General features: G+C 45.3%; 1 protein-coding gene across 1 annotated transcript in view; it reads left to right on the top strand.

Annotated features, from left to right (window-relative positions):
* EPHB1 (EPH receptor B1) overlaps nucleotides 1-14,457 on the top strand; it is a 454,292-nt gene that overhangs the window by 378,599 nt on the left and 61,236 nt on the right. The window contains exon 11 of the mRNA XM_069564777.1: nucleotides 11,213-11,460. Within this exon, the coding sequence (XP_069420878.1) occupies nucleotides 11,213-11,460 (248 nt within the window). The remainder of the gene's footprint in view (nucleotides 1-11,212; nucleotides 11,461-14,457) is intronic.

The following is a 14,457-nucleotide window of genomic DNA, read 5'->3' as shown; positions in this document are numbered from 1 at the left end:
TGGGACTGAGAGGTAAGACGGAGGGTCAGAGAACCCGCAGCCCTAGAGGCAGCAGGAAGAGAGGCTTGATGGCCAAAGGAAGAATGCAGGAAAGAGGCACCTGGGGGGCCCCTAAGAACTTTGGGCTGCTGGATGGGCTGATTCTCTGTGTGGCACACTCTGAGAACGAGGCTGAGAGAAGGCTCCTACAGAGGGGATCCCTGAGGGTAGGTGACTTAATCAAGCATTAGGTCTGGAATCTAGCGATCAGGATGTTGGGTATGGATTTTATCCTATATAAAATGGTGAGTGAGTAGTCTTGAAGTAGGGTAGGCAGTAGAAATGAGGTAGGAGAAGAACCTGATGAACCTGTGTTGATTGAACTTGAAAGGGTGATGGGAAAGGTTTGTAAGAATTCAGAGGCACGTAGACAGGTTATGGGGCTGGGAAACATGGAGTAGGTTTGAGGTGGTCAATGCTGGAATCAAGTGTGGTAAGGAAGGCTGCTCTGCAGCAAGTAAACCAACCTAAACCAAAAAGTACCCAAACACGGTGAATGGGGGGTCCAGTGGGCTTGATGGCTGGAGCTGACGGGGAGACATGGCATGGAAGTTGTGGGCAGAAGTGTTGGCCATCAGGTTAAACACCTTAAAGGGAAAAGGGGGCTGCCTGGCTACCAGGGTATGGGGACTGGTGGTTGTGCTTGCCAGTAAAGGCCAATGGAATACAATCTAAAAACTTTGGGGTTGAAGAATTGCACCAACCTCCAAAGTTTCTTCTACCATTGTTGAGGATAATGAACAAAAAAATCAAAATAACTGTGAGCCAGATGTGGCACCAACCAAGAGGACTGAATTACACTTGACCCTTGAACAACACAGGGGTTAGGGGCACAGACCTCTCTGTATGGTTGAAAATTGATGTGTATAACTTGACAGCCAGCCCTCTCTATCCATGAGTCCACATCCCTGGACTCAACCAACCATGGATTGTGTAGTACTGTAGTGCCTATTTATTGAATGAAGTCTCCGTGCTAGTGAGCCTGTGCAATTCAAACTCTTGATGTTTATCAAGAGTCAACTATATAATTAGTTCATTTATCATTATGTAATGTTTGCTTTGTTGTTGTTTAGCCATTCAGTTGTTTCCAACCCTTTTTTTTTAATTTTTATTTTTACTTTATTTTACTTTACAATACTGTATTGGTTTTGCCATACATTGACATGAATCCACCACGGGTGTGGATTATAGTCTGCCAGGTTCCTCTGTCCATGGGATTTCCTAGGCAAGAATACTAGAGTGGGTTGCCATTTCCTTCTCCAGGAGATCTTCCCAACTCAGGGGTCCAACCTGTGTCTCCTGCATTGGCAGGAGGATTCTTTACCATTGAGCCACCAGGGAAGTCCCAGTATTTGTTTACTGCCCCTCTTTTATCACCATGCTCAAAGTTCCATGGGAGTGATGAAACTTGAGTGCTTCTGTTAGTCCCATGCCTGGCCTGCTGTGGCACTAAGGTGCTCAGTTAAAAATGTCCTTGGAGGAAAAGCATAATAGAGATAAGACTTTTAAGAACTGGGTATAGTTTGGGAGCATGCAAAGAAACCAGAAAGAGGTCACATGAGATGTGAGTCATTCAGTGCTCTGAAAGGAGCCTAGCGGAATGAGGAAGACTGATCCTTCCTCTTTTCCTTGCAGTGATGGGAATTACTGAAGTCCTTTTAGAGAGGGCATCTGCTATCTTTGGAGAGTGTCAACTCTTTGAAACCATGAATCTGACTCATAGGAATCACTCACAGGTCAGCTTCAATTGACCTGTGGAGTTCTGACCCACTGCTTGATTCTGATCAGTTTGTGCTGTAGACGTGCCCAGAACATAAACTAAGGCTTCCATGTATACTTGGGCCCTAAAGCATGAATGGTGTTCCGGGGTTGTACAGTGTGCAACCTGCATAACTGTATGTAGCAACCCTGAGCACAACAGTGAACATACAGGTAAAGGTGTCACCAGAAGGGATCATCGAAGGGGAGGCATGCCCATTGTATTTTAATTAATAACCCCCCCCCCTCCACCACTTACTCCAGCAGATGCTGACCCAGCATTTCCACAGTTGGCTTAGTTGGGAGGGCTAGATAAGGAGAGTTGGGGAGAGGGAGCCTGTGGTGTATACAGATAGGATGGGGCCAGCAAAGAAGACCTATTTCTTCTCTTTGAGGAAGAAAATGGGTTTCTTGGTGATGATTTGGTAGAAAATACCAATACTGGATAGGAGTCACAGCAAGAAGGGTTTCTAGATTACAGTTCAGTCACTCAGTCCTGTCTGACTCTTTGCAACCCCATAAACTGCAGGACGCCAGGCTTCTGTGTCCGTCAACAACTCCCAGAGCTTACTCAAACTCATGTCCATTGAATCAGTGATGCCATTCAACCATCTCATCCTCTGTCATCCCCTTCCCCTCCCACCTTCAGTCTTTCCCAGGATCAGGGTCTTTTCCAATGAGTCAGTCCTTCCAATCAGATGGCCAAAGTATTGGAGCTTCAGCTTCAGCATCAATCCTTCTAATGAACATTCAGGACTTATTTCATATAGGATTGACTGGTTGGATTCCCTTGCAATCCAAGGGACTCTTAAGAGTCTTCTCCAGCACTACAGTTCAATTCTTCAGTGCTCAGCTTTCTTTATAGTCCAACTCTCACATCCATACATGACTACCGGAAAAACCATAGCTTTGACTATAGGGTTTCTAGAGGAGCAAAGTAACTAGATGTTGTCAGTAATAATAATTAATATAGCTGGCATGCACTAAACACTCACCATGTGCATGCTTCATTCAGCCCTCATAATGACCCTGTTGGCCCTGTGAGTTAGTGTGTGTGTGTGTGTGTGTGTGTGCACAAGCACACAAGCACTCATGCATTTACATATGCATTTGTAAACTGGTAAGGATGGTGGCTCATACGTTAAAGAATCTGCCTACAATGCAGGAGACCCAGGTTTGATCCTTGGGTTGGGAAGATCCCCTGGAGAAGGAAATGGCTACCCATGCCAATATTATTGCCTGAAGAATTCCATGGACAGAGGATCCCGGCAGGCTACAGTCCATGGGATTGCAAAGAGTCGGACACGACTTGAGTGACTAACACTTTCACTTCTCTTTTCAAGGATATCAATATTCAGTGAACAATTTGTCAAAGGCCATGTTGAGTTAATAGTTGGGCAAAAATGGAAACCCAGATACGACTGACCTTAATCCAGTGAATGTAACTCCCACACTACCTTCCACTTCTGTCACTGTCCTGGAAAAGAGCAGCTAAGTATGCAGAGACATTGCTTCTGATGTTAGACTCTATCTAGCAGTTTGGAATACCCAAGCCACTTGACTGGGAATCACAGTACTGTCCTAGAATTCAGTGTGCCCATATGGTGATGCCACGGAGAGAGCATCTTTTTCCTAGAATACCTTTGTCCTGCTTTCTATTTTAATATAATCAGTTATTGACTTAAGAAGGCTAACAATGAGTGCCACAATATTTAGCATTTTTAGTTGTATGTGCTTGCTTATGTTAAGTACTTCCCTGGTGGTTCAGATGATAAATGGTCTGCCTGCAATGCGGGAGACCTGGGTTCATTCTAAAAATAATAATATCTAGGTATATGGTTGTCTAAATGACTATAAGAAACTATGAGAAAAGGGAAAACTAGATTTACTCTCACCATTTAGGTATTAGGTATTGTGGGCATCATGGCTACTAATTAGAGTCATCTAATTTGCCAACTCCAGTAGCCTAGTAATGGGTACCGGGGGGAACTCTGCTGAGGAGAAGTGGGATTGTGATCAATTAGTAATGTCTGTCCTGAGTATAGGATCAGGAGGTGGTGGAATGCCTGCCATGATTTCACTATCCCTAGGAGAAGGCAATGGCACCCCACTCCAGTACTCTTGCTGGGAAAATCCCATGGATTGGAGGAGCCTGGTAGGCTGCAGTCCATGGGGTCACAAAGAGTTGGACACAACTGAGTGACTTCACTTTCACTATTCACTTTCATGAATTGGAGAAGGAAATGGCAACCTGCTCCAGTGTTCTTGCCTGGAGAATCCCAGGGACGGTGGAGCCTGGTGGGCTGCTGTCTATGGGGTCTCACAAATCGGACACGACTGAAGAGACTTAGCAGCAGCAGCAGCAGCAGCAGTTTAGCCATAACCTATCTTACACAGGCTAGTATCATAAAACTTGCTATAAGTCATATTTTTAAACCTAGTTTAAATTAATTCTTTAAAACTTTCTTTTCTGGTGGAAGCTTGAATTAGTTACACGAAGCTCTACTTCCCTTTTTCCCTCCCTGAGGCAGTTTGTGACTTCAAAATGCTAAAGAAAAGAGAGCAATTGTGTGCGGATCCGAGCAGCACATAGCCAACAGCTAGTGCTTGAAATACCTGCTGGCAGGTTGGATGTTTCATTTCCAAAAATTGAAAATTCTTTCCCTCTGATTTTATATATAATAGGTGAGGCATTTAATACTGCTAAACCATTTTTTTTCTCTATTCCTCATTTTGTCAAGGAAGATAGAGAAGAGGACCTGGCAAGGAGCTGAAATTTGTAGGGAATCATTTCAGCAGCTGTCTGGGAGGGCAGTGACAGGAACTGGCAAAATGACCCTCAGCAGACAGCTTTGAGGGCTGCAGTTCTCAAACTAGAGCCAGACATCAGAATCAGCTGGAGGCAAATTAACACCCAAGTCACTGGGCCCTGCCTACTGAGCTTCTGATCTAGGTGGGTAGAGGTTGGGCTCCAAAGCTGCTTTTTCTAATAGGTTTCCAGCTGATGCTGGTGCTGTTGGGCAGGAACCACATTTTGAGAACCACTGCCAAGAGCCACTGGCCCTAAACTGGCCTGAAGCTGAAGTTGGGTCCTAGCCAAGAGGAGATTTGGTTCTAGGAGAGGATCCAAGGTCAGCTGCAAAGACCTGTGCCCATCACAGTTCAGCCAGACCAAAATTAGGTTGGCTGCCATTACTGTCAGTCAAGGAGCTGCATAGAAAGAACTAACCATAACCACTACTCAGTCATTTCCTATAAGTATCTGTTTTAAATATAATTCTGTGCACTTCCCTGGCAGTCCAGCGACTAGGACTCAGCACTTTTATTGCTATGACCCAGGTTTAATCCCTGGTTGGGGAACTAAGATCCCTCAAGCCACACAGAAGGGCCAAAATTAAAATTATATGTATATCTATGTGTGTGTGTATATACAGACTTCCCTGGTGGCTCAGTGGTAAAGAATCCACTTGCCAATGCAGGAGATGTGGTTTCTATCTCTGGGTCCAGAAGATCCCCTGGAGAAGGAAATGGCAACCCTCTCCAGTGTTCTTGCCTGGGAAATCCCATGGACAGAGGACCTGTTGGGCTACAGTCCATGTCTGACAAGGAGTCAGACATGACTTAGCAACTAAACAACAACAATGTGTGTGTGTGTGTGTGTGTGTGTATATATAAATATATATATATATATATATATATATATATATATATATATATAAAATGGTAGTACTGAATTTGTTGAAAATAGATCTTAGGGGTTAAGAATTTTCTTTAAAAATATGGAAAATGGATGGCTATGATTTGGAGCTCGTGTGAAAGGAAGCTTTTTAGAGTTCATGTGATCTGTCTGTGTGCTCAGTCATGTTTAGAATTCAGATCATGAGGAATCAAAGCACCACAAACCTCAAGTTCTGGCCCTAATGGCAGGAAAGGTGTCCAAAAATAGTTCCCTGAACATAGTACCTGAACCTGAGGTCAAAGACCACAGGTGACAGCAGTCAGATTGTAAGTGACTGATGGCCTTAATTTTCTGTTTATTACTAAAAATGGTGCAACTCCAGTTCCCTACGAGCCTGTGGGGGTGCTAGAGGGGCCAGAACCTGCAGACTTTAGTGCTCAGGGCTTACCTGGAGACACTGTCTATACCCAGATACCTGGCAAGGGGACTTCTCACCACCCTTGGCAAGATGCCCTGCTTGTCTTGGCTGCAGAAACCCTTCTCTCTTCCATTCTCCACTCCCCACCCCTTAAAATCACCATCCAGCTGTATCTTCAATAGTCTGGAGTTTGCAATGCACTTTCTCATAGACCCTACACCTGGGAAGGCCCCACAGTTAATCAGTTCTTTTTGTCCAACAGAGCTGAGAAATCTGAGGCTGAACAAGGGAAGCACCTTGCCTGAAGTCCAAGGGTGGTGCCAGGCTGAGGGGGTGGGGAGGTGGTGTAGACTCCAGTTTCTTTCTCCAGAGTTTCTCCTTTTGGCCAGAGTTTGCCCCAACTGCTCTGGGGGCCACTTACTTACATGGTGGAGGACAGCCTCTGAGTGAGAACTGTGGATGAAGTGACTTCCTTTGCAGTTCGTGGTTTGAAAACCTCTGGGCTTGGAGAATATGAAGTCATTCCTTTGTCAGACACCAGAAAGGAGCTATTTTTACAGAACCATAATCCTTTAAATCACTGCTTTTCAGTGATTATGGAGCAAATTTCCCAAGAGCATATAGCGCTGCTATGTAGTAACCATACAGAACCCATCTCTCCCTATCCAAGGAGAGCACTTTCTTAAAAACACTATGTTTTTTTAGAGCAGTTTTAGATTCACAGAAAAATAGAGTGGAAGGTACAGAGAGGTCTCATATAACCTCTGCCCCCACACATACACAGTCTCTCCCATTGTCAACATCCGCAGGCAGAGTGCTCCGCTTGTTACAATACAAGTGAAAACCTACACTGATACATCATTATCCCCAAGGTCCTTAGTGCAGGTTCACTCTTGATGCTATGGGTTTAGACAGATTTATAATAATAGGCACCCCCCCCCCGCCCCGCCGTTTAATTTCTTACAGAGGAATTTCACTGCCTGAAAAATCCTCTCACATTTTTACTTTATAATTTCATAAAACTATATGAAGAGACCCCCTATAGAGGATATAATTTAGAGCTAAAGTGTTAGGAGCGCTACACCTGAAGACCAGCCAGCCACAAAGGTTAAACAACGACACGACATTTGTCGATTAGGAAAGGGATGTACGTGGCCCACCCTGTTCCATGTAGATGGGGCTCCGTGATGCCACACTCATCCACGTCTTCCTTCTTTCTCTTCTTCCTCCCGGGTCGCAGCTGCAAAGCCCACTCTGTGTGTCAGGCCCTGGGCAGTGAGAGGCAGCTTATATGCAAGCACTGCTTTCAAAAGAATTCAAAGGTATAGGGATGAATTTCAGGTACTCCAGGGCCTTTGACAGTTCCCTGATCTGTTTCAATATGCTTGGGTGGTTTTGACCCATGGCTCTCAACTTTGGCTGCTCCTCAGACCCACCTGGGCAGCCAGGCCTGACTTTGTGGACCTGTGACCTATGCACAGGCCCCCTTGCTCAACAGGGCCCATGCTCAGTTTAATGCTCTGCCACCACCGTCTTAAAATTCTTAGTAAATTTTGAACAGTGAGTCCCGCATTTTCATTTTGCACCAGGCCCTACAAATTATGTAGCTGATCCTGTGGGCTACTTTTAAATATGTCCATGCCCAGGCTATACCCAGACCAACTAATCAGAGTTCCTGCAGGTGGGATCCAGGCCCCTGTGCTTTGTAAGCTCTCTGGGGGGTTGCTGTGGGTTACATCCTTGAGAACAGCTTGTATAAAACAGAAGTCCTCAACTATGGGGTTTATGTGTATGTTGTAGGGAACAATAAATTCACCCAGGGTGCTTTTACAAACTCCCAGACTGATATGTAGAAATTGATAAATGTTCTGATTCCTAAATATTCTAATCTTACCTAACAAGCCAGGCAAGAGCTTTCCATAAGTATGCCAATTGTCTAGAAGATAGTCCCACTGTGTTTGCTGTTCCCTTGTTACTGCGTCATTGTGACAGTAACTGTATTTGAATGGTTAGGACCCGCACGCTTGGGGCACAGTGGTCCCTGCGTGGGACTTCCCCCCAGCTCTCTTCCCGGTGGCACTGCTAACTGAATACACCTTCTGAGAGGTGATGTGACAGGAAAAGGTATGAACTATGGACAGCATCCCTAACTCTGCCTCACTGCTGTGGCGTGTGAGGCATGTTTTCCTTGTGCCTCAGTTTGTTTGTTAGTAAAATGGGCATAATAATACCCAACTCATAAACGGGTTGTGAGAATTAATGAGATAAGACACGCAGAGAGCCCAGCACTGTGCCTGGCATATAGGCGGTCAAAACATATCGGTGTATTATCTCCCCCAAGAAGAAATATTAGCATGTTTGCCCCTCACTCTGAAATGTGTCATTTTACTAAAAGCAAACAGAACTCATTAGTACAATCATAAGAAAGAAATACTGATATTCTTCAGTTAGTATACTTATTAAAAATGCATATATATTCATTCAGTTCATAGCTATTGAATACCTACTAGGTCAAGGTGTCAGAGAATTGATTGCATATATATCTGTGCACAGGCGCCCATGTATATACTTACAAACCTTGTCTCCTAAGTCTCCTGCGTCTTTACCACTAGCAGGCTTTTTACCACTAGTGCCACCTCGAAAGCCCTTGATCAAAGTGGAAAGTGTAAAAAAATTAGAATAAGCATGAGGAGGAGGAGAAGAAAGAGAAAGTGCAACTAAATAAAACCCGGTGAACAGGAGGGGGCTTCTCATGCCCTTGGACAATCCTGAATCCAACAAGAAAAAAATTACCTCTTCTTTTCTGGTAAAAACTCAGCTAAAGAAAAACCACAGAGTTTTAGTTCCAAGAGCCCTCACACCTCACGGTTGACCTTGATACAAAAGACAGTCTCTCCACTTCTACTGGGGAATCTCACTTGACTTCACTTACAGCTCAGCTGGTAAAGAATCTCTGCATGCAATGCAGGAGACCTGGGTTCAATCCCTGGCTCGGGAAGATCCCCTGAAGAAGGGAAAAGCTACCCACTCCAGTATTCTAGCCTGGAGAATTCCATGGACTGTATAGTCCATGGGGTTGCAAAGACTTGGACGCAACTGAGCAACTTTCACATTCACGTATATACACAGCCATATATACAATATATGCAAACATGTATATAGACATGCATGTATATGCATGCACAGACACATATGTGTACACACATATGCATACACGCAAATATGTACATATGCAAGCCACACATATATGCAGGTAGTTATTATTCAATACTTTTCTTTAAATTTTACTCAAACTGAAAAATCAATGCTTATTGTAACAATTTAAACAACAGAAAAGCAACTAAATTAAGTTTACTAGTCCATACTCCCCCATTCCTATTCCCACCATTCCAGTGTAACCAATTTTTTAAACAATGTGAAATTGAAAATAAATTTGCTATGGATTTTTTTCCATAATGTTTTTTGGCATACACACACAGATCTCAACCTGGGCATGTTCTACAGGCCACTTTCTTAACTTTTCTCTTCTTTTCTGTCTCAGCAATATAATGTGGACATCTTTTGAAGTCAGTATATCTCACTCATCTATTAGTCTTCAGTGGCTCATAGCATTCTGCAGTATGGAGGTTCTTTTTAACCATTCCCCTGGTTATGGTCATATGGTATTTGACATTAAAGGAGATGCTGCAGTAAACAGTCTTTTATAAAAATGTTAATACTGGTACTTCTACTTATTTTGGATAGGACAGAGATAGAGCCTCCAGCAGTTTGTAACCCAAGGATGGGCAAAGCCAAACAAGTAATAATAAATGTGATACCCCAACTTCTATTGCATGCCTACCACATACCAGGCAATGCAGTAGGTGCAAGGTGCAGACGTGAATGGGACTTGGTCTGACCTCAAACAGTATGATCATGTATCAAAACCAGTATTACATATACTGTCTATCCTAAGTTCATGTTGAAATCTTCCTAATGGTGCTTAAGACAACCTCTACTCCAGCCTTAGAGTCTTAAGAAGTCCCATTGACTCTGGAGCAGCTTTCCATCCAAAGTCCTTTCATGCAGCTTCCTTCCAATCCATGCAGCAGAAAATACAAAAAAATTCCCATCTAAATCACAGATGTTAACTTGCTTTCGTAATTCGGCCAGTAATTTATCTGATTGCTCACAGTTTGCTCCATCATCATCTTCCAGAAGCTGAAAGTGACAAAGAAATTTCTCCTGGCAGAAAGACATGTTTCTCCTATCAGGCCTTTGACACCCATCTTTGTGATACACTCACAAGTAGATTCTAAACTGCTTCGCATAACAGCACTGAAGTTACAAAACCAAGTTAAATCATAACTTTCGAAAGCACGTGAACAAAATTCAACAGATTTTTTAAGCAGCTGTGAAATAGTGTCACCAGAATTGTTTTTACTCCTGGTGATTTTACTACAGAAATGTTTAAATGCTGCAGAACCCATGGAGGTGTGCTGCTCATGTCTACTCGAAAAAGCCACTTTCTGTTCAGCTGCCAGGAGTGCAGGTAGCTGCCAGCTTCCCACCGCAGTGCCTTCAGGATCTACCTTAGCTTTCCCGCAGGGCCCAACTCTTTCTGGCAAAACCCCAGCCAGTGACAGAGCACAGTGGGATGCTACGGTAGGTCTTTTGGGGATGGGCGCTCTTTGTTCTGGAGCTCTTCATTGGGTTGGATGAGACTGTCAGGTCTGCACTGCAGTTTGGGCCTCTCCTGCATTGTAATCTGGGGCTTGGGCAATCCTGCTCCTCTCCCCTTTATCCTGCACAGAGTCTGCTAACTTGCCTTCCTAACTCCTCAGTGTCTGCTTCTCAGGGACCCAACAGACATAAACACTTTCAGGGCAATGTAGGAACATAAACACTATACGTCTCATTCAGAGGACTGGAGGACCTGAACATGTCCCTAGCCCCTGAACATTCTTATACTAGGCTCTGCTAAAAATGAATTATTTTTCTGCCACAGTGAAACTGACCATTTCATCTCAATTGTTCAGCTGGGATACAAATGAAAATCTAAACGTGAGGAAAAATAAACCCATATAGAGTCTGAAATTTCACTTCAGTAACCCAAGCTGTCTAAAATCCAAGGTAAAGAATGTGTTTGGGTATTTCTTCTGTGTTTGCCATGAACTGCTAAGAGCCAGGCCGTCACAGTTATAATGAGAGGTCACTCTTTCCTTTTTGCCACTTTAATCACTGTTCCACTTGGAGCACCATTGTTCCTGGTAAGCTGCCTCCCCTCATGGCAGCACAGGATGAGGAGAAAGCGGGTTATAATTGCATTCTTTTTGCAGGAGAGTTTGGAGAGGTGTACAAGGGGCGTTTGAAACTTCCAGGCAAGAGGGAAATCTATGTGGCCATTAAGACGCTGAAGGCTGGGTACTCAGAGAAGCAGCGACGGGACTTTCTGAGCGAGGCGAGCATCATGGGGCAGTTTGACCATCCCAACATCATCCGCCTGGAGGGTGTGGTCACCAAGAGCCGGCCGGTCATGATCATCACGGAGTTCATGGAGAATGGCGCTTTGGATTCTTTTCTCAGGGTAAGAACTGCTCAGCTTACCTTTACCCTTCAGAGTGAAAGCACAGATGATGCTGGTGCTGGTGGGAGCTGGGGGACCATGGTGGGCTGGGAAGAAGCGTCCACATGAGGACCACCTGCCACTTAGGAATCCCTGACGAAATACAGATAGGCGTTGGAGGTGTTAGCAAGGTTAACAGATTTGTTGCTAACAAGAAAGAACAAAGCAGAGCCCGTGGACCCCTCTGTAGAAGGATGGCACAGAGCCAGGCCTCGATGAGTAAGAATGAATAGAGGACAGAGGATGGCCATCGGCATCCGTATGAATCATGGAGATTGAAGAGACTCCCAGCTGCTATGCTGTCCTGCGTGATTCATGCAGACATCAGTGGCCATCTCTGCCTTTTCCCCAGCACAGCCGCCCTTCCATTCAGCTCTCTTCATTTGCAGTTCAGAAATAAAACACATTACCCTTATCTGATGCCTGGGCCACCTGGCCTCTGGGGAGGTGCTCCTGGGCAGGACACAGGAACAGTGTGTCACAAGTGACCACAAGTCTTTTCTGGGGTTGATGGAGAACTGTGGCTCCTACCCAGCCTGGAGCAGGGATAGAGGCCCCAAAGGCCTATGGCCGAGAGATCTATAAAGGACTATTGTCAGAATGCCCAAATGCAGCCACAATAGAGGCACTTTCATTTCTATGGGGCATCTCAGAGCTACTCAGAGAGGGCTTGTATGAGTGTGGGCATAGTGCTTATGTCTGGGGGATAGAAGCTGTCTAACCACAGGCCATGAAGGAAGGCCTGCCTCAGACCAAAGGCTTAGCTGGGGAGTCTGGGAGCAAGAGGGTACAGGGGCAAGGCCTTCTGAGCAAGGGCTTCAGGGTAATACCAAGTAGCTGGCTATGCATGTCACCAAAGCTACCAAACAGTGGCTATGGCTGCAGATCAAAGGACTAGTCATTGAAACATTCACCAGGTGACTGCTCAGACCATGCCCTGTGCTGGGAACAGGGTCTATACTGATGAGAGAGACATTGCTTTAATGCCATGGAACAAATCACCCCAAACTTCAATGACTTAGCACAATAGCAATTTAGTTTGCTCATAAGTCTGTAATTTGGGAACCTCTCTGTTCCATGTGCTGTCAGCAGGGGCAGCTCAAGGGCTAAGATCTGGAATCGCCCAAAGACTCATTTACTCATCTGTCTCATAGTGGATGCTGGGTGTCAGCTGACATCTCTCCACCTGGCCATCTCTGGCTTACTCACAGCAAGCTGGGTCCTCAGAACAAGCATCCTGAGCACAGAAGGTAGAAGCTGTATCAGTTCTGTAACCTAGCCTGAACAGTCACATAGCATCCTTCAGTCATGGTGATGAGCCCACCCAGATTCATGGACAGGAAGCACTCCTCACAATTTGATGGGTACTGCAACCTGATGTCTTCTTGCACATAAGGGATGGGAAGTCCTGCTATGTCCATCATAGAGAATACAACCTGCAGAGATGCCCCTGCCCCTCGGGACCTTCATGCCCAAAGCTTCCAATAATCATCTGTCTGGACTGTACTTTTTGTTTCTATGCATGAAGCACAGAGGTGTCACATATGTGATGACGGGCTTCTCTGGTGGCTCAGATGGTAAAGAATCTGCCTGTAATGCAAGAGACTTGGGTTCCATCCCTGGGTTGGGAAAATCCCCTGGAGAAGGAAATGGAAACCCACTCCAGTATTCTTGCCTGGAGAATTCCATGGACGGAGGAGCCTGGCAGGCTCCAATCCCTGGGGTGACTTTTTGTTTCCACACATGAAGGACAGAGGTATCACATGTAGTAGAACTGAAACCTTCTTGAGAAAGCCAGGGATGGCTTCAAAGAGGAGAGAGAACTTCTCCAATATTGAAGAAAGAGGAATTTGCCAGACAGCAGATAGGCTGACAGAACAGTAGAGCTGTGTATTTAGAGGCTGAAGTCAGGGTGGTCTGTTCAGTAATCTGTCAGCAGTTGCATGGTGGCTCTGAAGCCCAGAAGTAGAGTTTAGGGGCTTCCCTGTGGACAGGAAGCTGAGGACTTGTCTAGAAGCTGCACTTATACGTACTGAAGCTTCCTTTGCAGGGGGAGCACATGCTTTATGCTCGTCTAGGTCGATAGGCAGTAGTGGCTTTTGTTTGGCAGGTTGAGGGGCAGATGATTTAGGTGATGGGGCCCATGTCCTTTGCATGGTACAGTCTCCTTGAGGGTGTGAGATATACTTTGTATAACCCTAGCACCTAGCACAGTGAGCACCGAGTAGAAGGTAGTGGAATAAAAGACCATTTCTGGAGCAAAAGCAGTTGGGTGTGGCAGGATTGATGGAGCATCCTGAGTGTACACGGATCTCTTGTCCTTGTCACCAGACCTCTTGTGTCACAGTGGGGCATGGACCATGCTCCCCTGGGGGCATTCCTTCATGATCAGATTGCTCATGCAGACAGTCAAATAAACATGAACAGGTGGTAATGTTAGAAGAAGTATCTTCTGGAACCAGCCTCCAGACCCATTCAGGAGTCATTTATTTCCTGCAAGTCACCTGCCTGTGCTTCTCAGAGACTCTCAACACAGCCTGGGAACTGAGATGAGATCCTCCCCGAGAACATGCAGGGGAGCAAAGCGATTCATGCTCAGGAGCCTGCAAAAAGTCAGAACTCTGCACTGCTCTGCACATGCATATTTCCATTTGGAGGGCACAGGACATGGGGGCAAGTTGGATGCCAGTTATTTTTCATGATGATGCAGCCTAGGCAGTGAGAGAAAAGCTTGAGGTGAGAGAGGAGCACAGGGAAATGGAGGGAAAAGATGGCAAAAAGGGAGCGGCCAGAGCAGGCAGCGCCAGGAGGGGAAGGAAATGAAGCATGACCAACTCCCCGCGCGGTGTAGAGGCAGGTAATCTATAAATCTAATTTCAGCCTTACTACCAGACCCTGGAGCATAGCAGCATTAATTGATGTATCTGCTGCTTGATAAAACTGAAAAGTGGGTCATCA

This window comes from Ovis canadensis, chromosome 1, assembly GCF_042477335.2.
Source record: "Ovis canadensis isolate MfBH-ARS-UI-01 breed Bighorn chromosome 1, ARS-UI_OviCan_v2, whole genome shotgun sequence".
In the NCBI taxonomy this organism is placed as follows: domain Eukaryota; kingdom Metazoa; phylum Chordata; class Mammalia; order Artiodactyla; family Bovidae; genus Ovis; species Ovis canadensis.
Note: the sequence above shows the minus strand (reverse complement) of the source record. Positions and strands in the feature narration are given on the sequence as shown.